This window comes from Protomyctophum parallelum (assembly GCF_964188405.1).
Source record: "Protomyctophum parallelum genome assembly, chromosome: 20".
Lineage (NCBI taxonomy): Eukaryota > Metazoa > Chordata > Actinopteri > Myctophiformes > Myctophidae > Protomyctophum > Protomyctophum parallelum.
Window position 1 is genome coordinate 26,212,165 of NC_139718.1, and position 14,455 is coordinate 26,226,619.

General features: G+C 43.2%; 1 protein-coding gene across 1 annotated transcript in view; it reads right to left on the reverse strand.

Annotated features, from left to right (window-relative positions):
- crip2 (cysteine-rich protein 2) overlaps positions 1-14,247 on the reverse strand; it is a 23,208-nt gene extending 8,961 nt beyond the window's left edge. Inside the window, exons 1-2 of the mRNA XM_083792083.1 lie at positions 14,085-14,247; positions 668-762 (exon numbers count right to left, since the gene is read on the reverse strand). Of these exons, the coding sequence (XP_083648209.1) occupies positions 668-762; positions 14,085-14,127 (138 nt within the window). The 5' untranslated portion in view covers positions 14,128-14,247. The remainder of the gene's footprint in view (positions 1-667; positions 763-14,084) is intronic.
- Between the last annotated feature and the right edge of the window lie 208 nt (positions 14,248-14,455).

The following is a 14,455-nucleotide window of genomic DNA, read 5'->3' on the forward strand; positions in this document are numbered from 1 at the left end:
TTAACCCGCAGCATGGGTGATTTTTAACTCGCAGCACGGGTGATTTTTAACCCGCAGCATGGGTGATTTTTAACCCGCAGCATGGGTGATTTTTAACTCGCAGCATGGGTGATTTTTAACCCGCAGCATGGGTGATTTTTAACTCGCAGCACGGGTGATTTTTAACCCACAGCATGGGTGATTTTTAACCCGCAGCATGGGTGATTTTTTACTCGCAGCACGGGTGATTTTTAACCCGCAGTCTGACTACTGACTGTAGGACTGTTGGTTTGTCTAACCAACATATGCACCCCGTCAACTCCGGTCATCATCACTCCCACTCATTGTCTCACTCAGTCAGAGCAGACAATCACGCCTTGGCTCCATTATGCTAATCACACTCACTGTCCTGATTTAACCTGTGTTCCCCTGTGTTTGCCTTATGATGCATTATAAATGTGCTGATAACGTATTCATTAATATAACGACAAAATCTACATATCAACCCTGTATATATCCCCGTATATATCTAGAGAATAAATCTTGAGGATAATATTACAAACTATTGCAATCCCAGAACCATAAACCCTACTATTGCTACTAGAAACAACACAAAAGTACGTATGTATGTATTGCAACAGTATAGGGTTTTATCCCCTGGCCACTATGCTGGGGGCTTCCCACTCACCTCAGCATGGCCCCCTGCAGTCAGAAGCTTGTTGCAGCGGTCACACTTCAGGCACATCTTGTGCCAGTCTTTGCCCAGTGATGACACCTTCTCCGCTGTACATGAAAGAGAGAGAAGGGGAGGGAGATGAGAAAATATTATGAGTGAAAACAGCCAAAAGAAAAGGAGCATTTATACAAGTTACCATCAACAACGGCCTTTATTTATTCATCCATTGTATCGAGCTTTGTGCGGCTTATAATGCCCCGTTCAACGTCCCAAAAAGGAGGGGCATTACGTTCCTCGTTGCTTCACTATACAGAATAATGATGAGCCTGTTAGCTCGGTGCCATTGCACCATTGAATCCTGGGAAAAATAGATGCTGTCACACCAGACTGATTTAACTGTGGGGGGCGAGGGGGTAACTGAGTGTGCTTGTGTACCACACAGGATGCCCCAGTGATGTCATCTCAGGGATAGACAGACGGTGGCATGAGCCCTCGTCCAGATGGATTCTGGAACGGTGGGGGTTGACTACAGCTAACCCAGATCTCTTTGTGTTAACACCCCACACACACACCCCGCCCCACACCCCACCCCACCCCACCCCACCCCACCCCTGTTTCCAGTTCCCCTCAAGTCTACCAGGCCGATAGAAGGACTGCTTCCCCTAGACTGGCGAGAGACAGACCCTAATTATACACTTTCCAATTATAAATCTCACTCAGCTAGCTTCCACACAATGGGGCCCCAGTGGAGTCGTGCAGACCAGGGCCCCCTTTCAACAGTAGAGGAAACGCGTTCCTTATCACATCAGGGCACAAACAGCCGGACACCGTGGTCTGTTTCCTACGCCTCCCTCTGACCCCCCCTGTGCACTCTTAAACACGCAAACATTCACGGAAACTCAAGACAAAGACACACAACAAACTGATGGACACAAACATGCACGCACGGCACACGCAGACCTACAGTAACAGTATTCCCCACCATTCAGCCCCAAACCCCCATAAAAGCACGATTGTTTCAGATAAGTTGATAACCCATCTACTCCCTACGGGGGTCTGTGTTTACTCGCCCCATCAGTCTCACTGTCAGTCTCACTGTCAAATGAGCCAACAACGACACCAGAGAGAAGAGCTCCAGACAGTAGCGAAGAGGTGCGACCTCCCAGCAAGACAAAACAGAGCAGAACGCTGAAGATATTAAATTAATCCTCCTCGGGGACTCTTTTACTGTTGAATAAGAAGACCATCATAATTATGACAAATCATTGATTTCCGCTGAAATTGGATGGACAGCCGCAAACCCACCAGGAACTTCTCGACAGTGTTAAAAGGAAGTGCGTGTGCGTGTGTGTGTCTCTAGCTGGTTTTGTGTACTGGAGTGTGATTGACTTCCTCTTAAATCAGAAGATAGCCACAAACCTCAAGGCACCTCGAGACTGTGTGTTAGAGTACTGTACATGAATGCTATACATCTACCCACAAACAGACGTGTGTGTGTGTGTGTCTACACGCACACAATATCATTGCGTGTGTTAGTGATTTATTTCCCCTTACACTGGAGGAGAACCACAAACCACAGGACACCTCCAGAGTGTTGAAAAGGAAGCTCATGAATAGGACAAGAGAAATGTGCTGTGTGTGTCTGTGTGTGCATACACACAAGCACACGTGAGGTGATAAAGTGTGCTGTTTAACAGTTCCCTGAATTTAAAGGGCAGTTCTTCTAAGAGTGGAGCGATGTTGTTAGAAGGGAGTCTGTCTGTATTATGGGGAGGTGTTAGTTATAATGTGTGCATGCGTGTGTGTGTGTGTGTGTGTCCATCCAGCATCCATGGCCCAGTTCTTTAACCCCTCCCCCATTCCTGCTGGGGACGCTGTGGGCGCTGGGGGCGTGTTCTCTCCTCCGCGACATCGGTGCCCATACCAGAGGCGGGGTTGGCAAAAGGGCCTTTCTGTGTGGAGTTTCATGTTCTCCCTGTGTCCCCTATAGGGTAGGTACCCTCACAAAAACCATGCAGTAATCCTAGTGTCTAAACTATCTCCCTCTTGCCAGCCGGGCGCCTGATGGAGGGGAAAGGAACTGGTCGGAAAAACGTGTTCCTTTCCTTCCACACGCTACGTCCGGCCGGGGAAACTCCCCCCTGTCAGGTGAAAAGAAGCAGCTCGCCTTGGACTCCTAAAAAACAGGGTCGGATTATAATCAGGGACTACTTGATTGATCCGTAATTCATTGACGACTTGAATTAGTTATTTATTGATTTAATAGAAAAACACACACACACACATTTCCTATTTCTTCCGTGAGAACAAACTGAAACAAGCACACATATAAAGTCTCCAGTGACTTCACAAACTTTCAAAACAAACTAGACAGTAAATCACTGGTTGACAAGACATAACAGGTATAACAACAAGCTCATGCCAAGTGTAAAAGGCACACGGCATGCACCTTGAACGACCTGCTGTGAATCAGAACCTCATTCTAAGTGCCATTTTTTTGATCGACTGCTTTCAGAAAAGCTTGGTTATTTTTAACACTGTAACAAAGTTATCCATAACACCCTGTGAGAGGAGCTCAGGCCAGCCAAAGTGGTAGCATCTTTTAAAGCTCTACTTAGTGTGCTATTTTCCTTTTTTTCTTCATTTAATTTTCATTTAATTCTTCATAAGTTTAATGTCCTGTATACTTATAAAACGTATTTGATTTAATTTATTATAGACAGCACCGTTTAACAGTCATTTTGAAACACAAAGCTGTATTACAGTTTATTATATTAGAATCATTTAACATTCCCAAAGCCCGTAAACAGAAATCAATCTACAGCATGTCCCGACTACCGGCAATAATGAAAGACGACCAACCACCCTTTATCCTGCTTGGTTTAATATGGCAACAACGTGAGGGTAAATGCACACACTGTTCGCGGGGGAGATTCTCTGGATATTCACTTTTAACACTGTCAACACTGCTGAGGCCAATTACCTCTCTGCTTTCTCTACCATCAACATCAACACTGACTCAGGATTTCCCTTCTTAAGCAGACTTTTAGTGCATTTTCCTTGGAATCTGGCTGTTTACCGACTGCATTTGGGCACCAATATGACTGTGTTGATGCAAGGCGGAAAGAGTGTTGAGCCTGGCTCCTGTTTATCTCCACTGTAGAATTTGAAAAGATCTGAATAATTTAATGATCAAATCAGTACATTTTGTTAGATTTGGGTGCTTCAGTCCAGTAGATTTAGGTGCTTCCAGACATATTCATGAAAATGTCCATTTCTTAATACATTTGTAAATGCGACACATCACCTGAAAGCATCAATTTCTAATTAAATGAACATAAAAATACCATATACGAACTTCCAAATTATTTTGTTACGCTTACAGTATTAATGGCACTGCTTAAAACCTCAAAATTAAACCATTTCTACAACTGAAGAATACTTTTCCAGCATCTCGAAAAGTCTCGAAAAGAGAAACCTTTTTTCCCTCGTGGGTTACTTGTGATGTTTGTGCTGTAGGATTCTAAACGGACTCTACCATTACATGCATAAGTTAATCTAGATGAAAGCATCAGCTTTAGCTGCCTGAAATGTTAAATCTGAATTAAGTGCAGTGTCGGGTGGAAGCTTCATATGTCCAAAACTGTCTGTTACTTTTTAAGTTTTTAAGTAAGGATTCAAATACAAAAATGGCTAAAGTAGTCGATCTACAAGCTCGAAACTGTTACTTAATACTATTAATCATCCTTTAACCGCCCTATTTTATACTTTGTCTTAGTGGTATGACAGGGTCACGCAAAAAGTGACAGTGTCACACAGTGTGAGCTGCGTCAATGTGCTATTTTTTCATGGTGAAACATTTTGAAACATTTCACCTATAATAACATGCTCAAAAAAGGTATTAACCACTGTGACAAAATAATGACATAATCTTTCCCCATTTCCAGAAAAGTAACAATTTTGGACATATAAGGTTTCTCTACCCATCAGCGACAATATGATACCTGCACAGCTGTAATCTGCTTAGCCATGTTTGAAAGCTCCTGAGCTAAGCTCTTCCATCTGTGGCTTTCTCCTCTGTGTTGTCAATATGGTTTTATCACTAAACTGTACTGTAGCTTACCGCCAAGTTCAATTCTCAGTTCCCACAGTGTGTTCACTCAGTAACCTGATTTAACCCCACACAGTGTCAACAGAAATGACCTAGTTTGGTCATTTACAATGGCTTTATAAACAGCCTATAGTCCCCTGCATGTTACATTGTGATATTCAGACACGGTTGTCGGTTGAACCTCAACCTTGACATAGTTACAGTAACTGCCACAACGCCAGATATAGCCCTATATCTAATCAGTAATGCAGATTTTCCATTATCGGGTGAGATGATGGTTGTCTAGAAACAGCTGTGGCAGCTGCATTCTAAGTTGTTATTATTGCCGATGACCCAGAGGCCAGGATGGCTGAATGATTTGGGGAAAATGTGGAATTGTGATTTTTCAGACCAATATTAAAAAGTAAATTTGCAATTCTGTTTATATAAAAAGGACCATACCAGTGTAATTTCATGTTTAGTCCATTAGTTAAATGGGCTAAACTAAATTATAACTAAATTAGCTAAATTTAGCCTATTACCATTTAGCTCACAATTCATGAATACTCTTTAAGTCTGCATTACTCCTGACAATTTCCCATACATTAACTTTTGGAATAGCTCAGATTGAAATGAATAATTATTCCCTAACACAGATATTGTAGTTTAGTGATAAGCACACCTGCTTCTACATCTAATATTCAAGCGCCTGTTTTTGTGTGTGTTATCCTTTCAGCATAACGTTTGACTGTACTACCTGAACTGCAAGTTGTTAATAATGTATTCAATCAGTCAATCCATTCATGTTGCCATACGTGTACATCTGAATTTCATTCAACAAGCTTTTCTTTTCAATCCCAAATTGTCAGCACAGCAGCAATCTTAGATGTATATGTATACACTATATGATTTCTAGACAGTGAGCTAAATATACAAAAACATATACCGGTAGTCCTGTTTGTATATGGTTAAATTAATATTGTACTTCAATTCATGGCCCAAACATTACTTAAAATACCAGAATACCTTGTTTAGACCGCCCTCTCGGCTATTCAATTAATTCCACTGTGATTTGTAAATTGGAGTACGGTAGTTCATATTGCAATTCTTGCGATTATTTTTCAATAAACCTTTCAGCTCTAGACTGTTGGACAATATTCAGTAATACCTGCTTTAAGCATCATCCGGGGCCAGTGTTAGCGCTGGCTGTACGTCACAAAAAAGCCTGCTACATAATTCTCCCACAGAGAGAGGATGACAGTGGCTAACCTTCTGTTCCTCTGAAAATTGGAGTCATACTGCGTTTGATGCGTTAAGGAGCCTAGGACAAATTCAACAGATGAACATCAAATAGATATGGGTCCTTTGAAAATCGGCCAGGGCCTATATGAGATTAGCCATGAGATATTGCACAGCGTAAGTGTTCCCACTCTGCCTGTAATGATACTAGGACTGCATCAGACAAATATCAATCAAGGCCATAATCAGATCAGACGTTTTGTTTGTTCTACCGTATTACATGATGCACTTGAATTGATACTTAGAGGGGAGGTATCCTGTTCAGAATGACAGCAATTATGAAGAATGCATGTTGGGAAGAGATGTTGCCCTTTCTGCCAGGGAGAACTCAAGAGTTCACTGCGAGGTGAAATATCCACTCCCACTGCTTGACAACACCTTCTCTTTCAATTTGATACATGGCACATTCTTTTATTTTAATGAAAAGTGACCCGTTGACAAATTTTACCTATTGCAGACTTTAATATCTTTGACACCACTATGTTTTAGGTACATGATGAGCTTCAACATTAGGCAATAGTATAGCATTATGAACCTTTCAGCTACAATATCAGAACAGGACTCAGGGCTGGCGCTGTAAAAACACTAATTGGATGAGTGTATTAGCTAGCGGAACTTGTAATTTAACAAGAGGGTCTAAGGGGGGTTACTTAATGGCCCATTTCTCCAAATACCTTAATTACAGCCGCTTAATTATCATCAGTTACAGGGGCTTCTGTACCCGAATACCACAGCTCACAGTGGACAGGATTTTCCCCCAGGCAGGGTGGGACGTATGGGGGGGGGGGGGGGGGGGGGATTTTCCAATCCCAAACTTGTATAAAGCATGAACAGTAGACGATGTGAACTGGGTTGAGAAGTGGGCCACTGAAGCTGCTTCATTCTAAGGATGTGTTTAACTTCACGGGACATTGACTAACAGCAATCCCAACCTCTGTGCTACACCCAAGTTAATTAAAACAAACACTACAAATTATTTGCAATCGTGACAGATAAATAACCAGGAGCCTTGGGAAAAGAAAAAAAAACATTTACACAGCTGAACTTCCCTGTATGCACTTCTGTGGGCAATGGGCCGCAGGGGGCAGAGGGCTCAGAGACCTAATGCTGTATGCGTGCTCTCTCTTATGGCTCAATAATTGAGCGATAAGTGTAGGGAAATCCAATGCATGCCATTCAACAATGAGGACAATGTGCTGTTCACTGCATGGCACGTTACGCTACGCCAGCTCATCTCTAGTTAGTACTACAACCATTACTCACTGTAGCCCCGTTATCGACGGGGGTCGAATCAATCTAGGAAGCACTGAATGAATGGGCTAATGTTTCTGGATGTCAGAATGACTGTATTAAATGGCGTGAGTAGTGTGACACACACTACTCAGCGTGCATGGGAGGGATTACCAGCCCTCTTGCATTATCACAAGCGACAAATTTGATCTCGTATTTATTTGCCACTAAATCATCTCTACATCCATTACATGAGTCAATATTGAATAGGCATCTATTACAGGATATTGACAGAGAATAGAGATGGAAGGGTGGACGTTAAGACTGTCGAATAGAACCTGTTTGGCCCAGGCCGCTGGTGTAGCGGTCCGGGCACCTGACCGCTACAGCCTGACTGCATCTCTCTCTCCCCATTTCCTGGCAGCCTACTGTCCTATCAATAAAGGCTTAAAAGACCAAAAATAAATCTTAAAAGGAAAAAAATGAATAGATACAGTTTGTTCATTACATAATTCTTGCTGTTGCTTTTCACTTCAGTGGACCGGAATAAATGTTGTTCTAGCCTAAGTTACATGGACCCATCTGCATGGACTTAAGTGCTTTATATGCTTTGTATTGCAGCTGTACACACTCTCTTCCTGTTCCAGCCCCCATCCTCATTATGTCCCCCTCATCTATTCCTCTATCAACACCAGCTGAGTCCACGCAATAACTTTTTGTTTTGTCACAGTAATGTGATAACTAGGTCTGCATGTCCATTTAACCCACCTGACTGTCCTGAGGGCCCCAGTCTGAAGAGGGGCCACACATGGAAGATACAAAACACAAAAGGTAAAACACAGCAGAGGTACACTCAACTCAGCCAAAAATGAATAGGCGGAAAATGTATGTTAAATATACTGGATTAATATATTTGTGACAAAACAGGAAATAAAATATATTGTGTAATTAATTGGGATTTACTAAGTAAGAGTAAGAGAGTCAGAGAGGCTTATTGTCGGTATCAGCCAGGGTGCAGGAGTCTATCCCTGTTTCAATGCGCTAGACCTCTGGGAGATGGACTGCTGATGTGCGGCACAACACCTACCATCAGCTCCCAATACTTACCGCACGACATCAAGCCACGCTACTCTTACGCCGAGTTAGCGGTGCCCGGGATCGATCCCATGACCTTGCGGTCGAAAGGCGAGTGCTCTACCGATTGAGCCACCCGGACACAACTTTGGGATTTTCTGGCATCACAATATAAATATATATATATATTTGTTTGCGTGGGCACACAAGCCATACACACGCTCCAGCCTCAGAACTTGTGACAGGAAAGAAACAAGACTAATCTCAGTTTACGGATGGATGTTGATTATGGCATATAATGGAGGCATAGTATTTTGTAAAAATTGAAATATTAGAAGCAAATGTCAACCCGACAAAGTGTTTGTCGGGTTTGAGTGCAATATATAAAGTGCCGATACACTATATATATATATATATGTTGAAGCACACAAGCCTGTAGTGACAGGAAGGAAAAAACATGCAGCCTGCGTTTCCTTCAATGCATCCTCCCTCCATTCAGCCTTGTGGAATACAAACACCCTCAAGAACATGTGACCTTGTTGCTTTGGGTTAAAGACAATGGCTATTCAAGTCTCCAAGGTTTACTCTGGCATGCAATGTTAACCAGTGGGGGGCAGTGTACACATCCGCCACATTCCATGACATCACACAGCTAGAGGTAGCTTGGACGATCAATTAATGTTTTCACCATGGCTCTGCAAGAGGCTGGCTGTGTGTGGGTGTGCACGACTGCACGTGCGTCTTTCTATCCGTCTGAAGCTAATCTTTCAAACTGATGTACGGATTAGTCAAACTCATTGAACACTCACAATTAAGCTAATTCGTAAGTAAATTATTTGACTTGAGTGGAAGTGATTCTAGCATTCCAAACTGACCTGACTGCAATAGCGGTGTACTGAACATTCATAAGAATTGGATGAGACTCTGAATATGTCTTCAGTCAGATGAGCGTCTGGAACCCACTTCACTTAACAGTTTAAAATTAGACTTTCAGGCAGTCTCTTTATCTTTATCTTTATGTCTATTTATTATTCAGGTCTCCAAAAGGTCACTTCAAAAAAGTTCACCTCCCCCTAGTGCTATGATCTGTGCTAATGAGCTAAGAGTACTAACTTATTATGACAAATTTAAAATGTGAAGACTTATGAGTTGGTTCTCCACGGCTGATGCAACCCTGGAGCAAAACTTGGCACTGGAGGTTGTCTGCCGCCTCAGTCAAGGCGAGGTTTCCTCTCCAGCCTCTCTCCCTCTCCCACCCTAATTCATTCTCTCTCTCTCTCTCTCTCTCTCTCTCTCTAATTCATTCTCTCTCTCTCTCTCTCTCTCTGACTAAAGAGGCTGACCTCGTGAATCCTGCTGGCTGACGTAAATGAGCTGTAGTTAACTCACATCCTGTCTGTGTTGGTCAGAAGAGCTGCAGGGCAAAGCACCGTTTCAGTCCTGCCTTGATGGCTTGTTGTTCACCCTCCCTCGGCCCCAGGCCCTTTCTCACCCAACACAGCATCTCATCTCTAACTGGCCAGGACATTGTGTCCCTGGCTAAGGGGGGTACGAATTAGGTCTGTCCCATGCATTCTGGGGAGTGGGCCAATGAAAGTGACATGGTGCAAACACGGTTATAAATCTAGGTTATATGGTCATTGGATGAATTTGATGTTATCTGAAATAGCCACTTTTGCACCGTGATCTTGTGACTGAGTTATAACAGACAGAAGGGCAACTGTTTTGAAAGAAGTCACTTTGATCTTTTAACAAAATTGACCATATCTGAAATCAATGTCTAAGAATATAATACACTAGAATAATTCCTTTGTATGCATGGCCAATTTCCAAATGGTTCACAGTTCGGGTTCATGTATGATTTTAATGTGATCAGACGGTTGGAAGCCAAATCAGTTCCTCTATCCCACGGCAGTTACATAAGAGGTCGCACTGCTGCTGCAAGGTGGATCACCACGCTTCACCTGTGCAGGGGGGACGCCTGTCTTTCAGCACCTGGTTTAATGCCATCCCCATTAGCGGATCATATTTGTGCCTCAAAAAAGGCAGAGGGGTGGGAAAAAGGACCCCCGTTCAAGTCTCACAGTAGCAGGTTATGCAACGGCACAGAGATAGAGGCACCGACTCAAGAAGTGACGTTACATAACAGACAAGGCGCATTCAGGCTGCCCGTGGGGCAGCAGCCAAATGAAAAGCAGCATCCAGAATAGAAAGAAAACGATATTGTGTGGATGTTTGGGACACAGAGAGGAGGATGAAAAGAGTGTGTGGGAAATGGAGCACTCCTCCACACCGTCAGGGAATGGTTGAGAGGACCAAGGTATTCTGCCCCTCCTCTGAAAGGGCAAATGAGCGAGCAGAGACAGAGGGTGCCTTGTGTGAATAGAGATGTCGCTTCTCATTAGAATGCATGAAGAACTTAGAGAGTCTCTGCAAAACCATAAAGGCAACCCCCCCCCCCCCCCCCACCACCACCACCATCGCCCTGTACTTAAACACATAAGAGGGATTCTGGGCCTCAGGCAAGGCCAACAGATTGAAGAGGAGGAGAGTGGGGGGGGGGGGGGGGTGCAGAGAAAGTGACAGAGAAAGAAACCTATTGCTCAGAGAGAGAAGTGAGAGGCATTGAAAGTCACTGCGAGAGTAAGAGGCTTCAACAGGAAGCCATTCCTTCCCCCATCCCATTAATTCCTTGTTTGCTCATTGCACAAAGAGCCACTGCCTTATTTTGCCATCCATGAGAGCCAAACAGTTCTATATTGAGCCACTCTCAAGTCTCAACCCAAATTCAAGGTTTTGTTTGGTTGAGCCATGCTGTGATGTGCTGCTGTGCTCTTAAGTGTGCGTTCTGTGCTCTCTCACATGCCATCAGTTATCTGGGTCTGTGACCCAGTAGTCACATGTCACTCGATAGTTCCCAGTGCAATTCCAATAGCAGAGAGAAGTGGGAATGACAGATGTGTAGCCACAATGTGTACTCTGGGGAACTGAAGTTCAACCGTCAATACTGAAAAAGCAATTCCTCAAATACCCTAGACTAGAGATCTTGTTTTGCATTCTTTTAATGCCAGCGCTAAGCCTGGGTTTCTTTTAGGTTTTTTTCTTCCTTTTGCAGAAAATAAATCTGTGAGTATTTTGCGGGTGAAAACATTCCTTGACGTTGGTCGAGCCGTGATTGAAAAGCTGCGAGAGCAGCTGTGAGGGAGGAACGGCAGTTTGATGATCCCACAGTCAACATTTTGCCTTTTAGTGGCAATGAAAGTAAGTCATCTGCCAGCAGCTGCCAAATAAAAGCGACTGACGGAAAATAATAAAACAGTTCCTTAAAACCTAAAACAATTTCCATCGTAGACGGTGGCTCACCGCTGCCGTTTGAAATGACGTTCATGCAGTAAGCTGTGGGGTGGAGTTTAGCGCCTCACCCTTTAATTCAGTATTGGCCAATGCCAGCTGGTCGGGCCAGGTGCGTATTCTGTGGGGCGGGCCTTTCAACGCTCTATATAGCACAGCATGAGTGCTTTTTTAAAAATAATTCTCCACAAGGAAAGGCACAATTTTATTATAAAGTTGAGGAATAAGACTTATTAAGAATTATGCCAAGAAACACACGTCTTAGTTCTAGATCAATAGATAATTTTACATCATCAATCCTTGAATCCTGACTTCCATCAGTCCAATCCCTTACAGGAATAAGCCTCACTTGCTTCTGTCTCCCTCTCTCTTCCTCCGGAATCAGGAAAAGGAAGAGTGAGACGTAGCGTAGGAGATTTGTGTAGAGCTGCTTCCACAGTAGCACTCTGGAATTCCTCAGTGACATCATGGTGATGATCTAAGCTGTGGGCAGTAAAAAATGTCCAAACGTCCAAATGACTCCCTCCCTGACCCCACCCATGCCTCATCGTAGCCACACCTTCCCTTTGCGATGACTGAAACCTTAATAACACAGCCTCTTTTACTCTCTTCACCATGTCTCTGTCAGTCTCATCCTCCCTATACTCTATGACGTCTGAGGCTAATTCTACAGTGGGCCAGCCAGCATCAACCCTGCTGCTCAAGTGTGGACTCAGCCCAAGGCACGTTCCGCCACAACACATTTTACACCCTAGCTCTGTAAAAATAACTTCCAATGAAAGATCGAATTATGTTATATAAAAAAGAGAGAAAAAAAAAATAAGCAGAGGAGTTATGACTCACTTGCTGGTGCATTGCTGTGAATTAAGGCCATAATCCGTACATTTATGTTCTCTCCCGAGTTGATGGAGAGAGATAATTGCAACTGTAAAAGTCTGACTAGGACTAAAAGAGCCAAAAGAGAATCGGCCCGACAAGGGAGATAATGTGCTTATGAACTCCAGACAGGGCTACGTGTCAAACAGTATGTCTCCCACCCGACATCAGGGGTTCCTCAATGTAGTAGTTAAGTAGGGAGACCACCTCCAACCACTTCAGATGTGCTGGTGATATTGTTTTAACACACTCTACCATACACGTCGGTTAAAAATAATGTTTCATTCAATAAAAGTAGTTACAGATGGAAGCTTACAAATGGTAAAAGAGGAATAAGTAGCAAAACGCTTTGCTATTGCAGGAGACTAAATCTTAATCTTACTTTCCGTGAACATTATTATAGCTCAGTGACTAGTGGGACCCACTGGATGAGCAGCAGCTGTGATGTGCACTCTGTGTCGTTGCCTCTTATGTAATAAAGGCTTCTCATCCACTCTCATAATTGATTTTGACCCCATGACAGCTCGCTGTGCCATGAACTGTACGGATGGATGACCGTTGCTGGAAATAATGAATTGTTTTTGATTACGTGTTGAGGGCATAAACATACAGTAAGCACAGCTGATCGGTCAGGGTTCAACAAGGTTACATTTCAACATACTACTCAAGACAATGTAGCCCATATAGAAGAGCACCTGAACACACAATTTATAATTAAATAGATAATTACTTTAACAGATCATTAGACCAATTATTATTATGGGAAGTTGTATTGCCACTGACACAGATAAGAGCATAACACCGTTACTTACCATGCTCGTCTATGAGTGGGCAAATACAGCATATGGTATTATTGCACTCTTGGCAAGGGTACCCACTACCCAGCAACTCCCAGTGCCAACTGTCATGCTTGTGAATATGCCAAAAACAACACATTAACTGGTATAGCACCCCCCCCCCCCCCCCTTATCTTATAAGCCTTTTTTAATATAGAAACAAATCTAAGGCTTTTGGGGTTGGGGGATTTAGCCCCTATATATCTGTTTACATTGAGCCAGCACAACTCTCCAGACAGAGGTTGTCTCTGTGAATCATTGACATTGAAGGTTTTGGGTTCATTCACTCTTGTTCTAAAATAATACATAATCCAAAGAATGCTGCGAACGTTATTTCTGAACATTTCCTTGAGTGAATGTGGCAAGCAAGGTTAGGGTACACATTTCCCCCACCATTTGTCACATCGACCGATCATTTAGCTTGATGCATTCAATATTGGGATGTTATGATGATAGTCACAAGGTATGCAACGAGAAGTGTGAAAACCACCACAAATTTGCAGCCTAGATTCAGATAATAACAAATAACAAGTTAATATGTTAAACAATAAGGCAATATCTAAAATATTGAGGTAGATAGATCGTCCACTCCACAAGGCAAGTGACGTTTTGCTACTCAACCAGATAAAGTAATTTCAGTGCTCTAGTAGTGAAAGTGAACAACATCACTTACCGAAGTACACCGTCTTCTCACACTTGGGACACTTCGATGACATGTTGCAATGTTTTGGTCGAATGAAACAAGTGAACTGTTTTGTTTACTATTGCAGCAGCTTCCACGAGGCTGAGGCTCTCTGTCTGTGTGTGACTGACTGACTGACTCTGACTGACTGTCGAGCAAGTGTTCTCTCTGTTGTGTCCCAGTTCACACAGGAGCGGGGAAGCATCTCTTTCAGATCATCTCATTTGCATAGTCCCTCCCCGCCACGCTGCCGGCAGAGCGCCCTGTCATCCCATAGTCCGTAAGGATGGACCCGAAAGACAGCTGCTCTGTGATTGGTTAGAGTTAGAGGCTGTCAGGAAGCCTTTGGAATTTGGATGTGT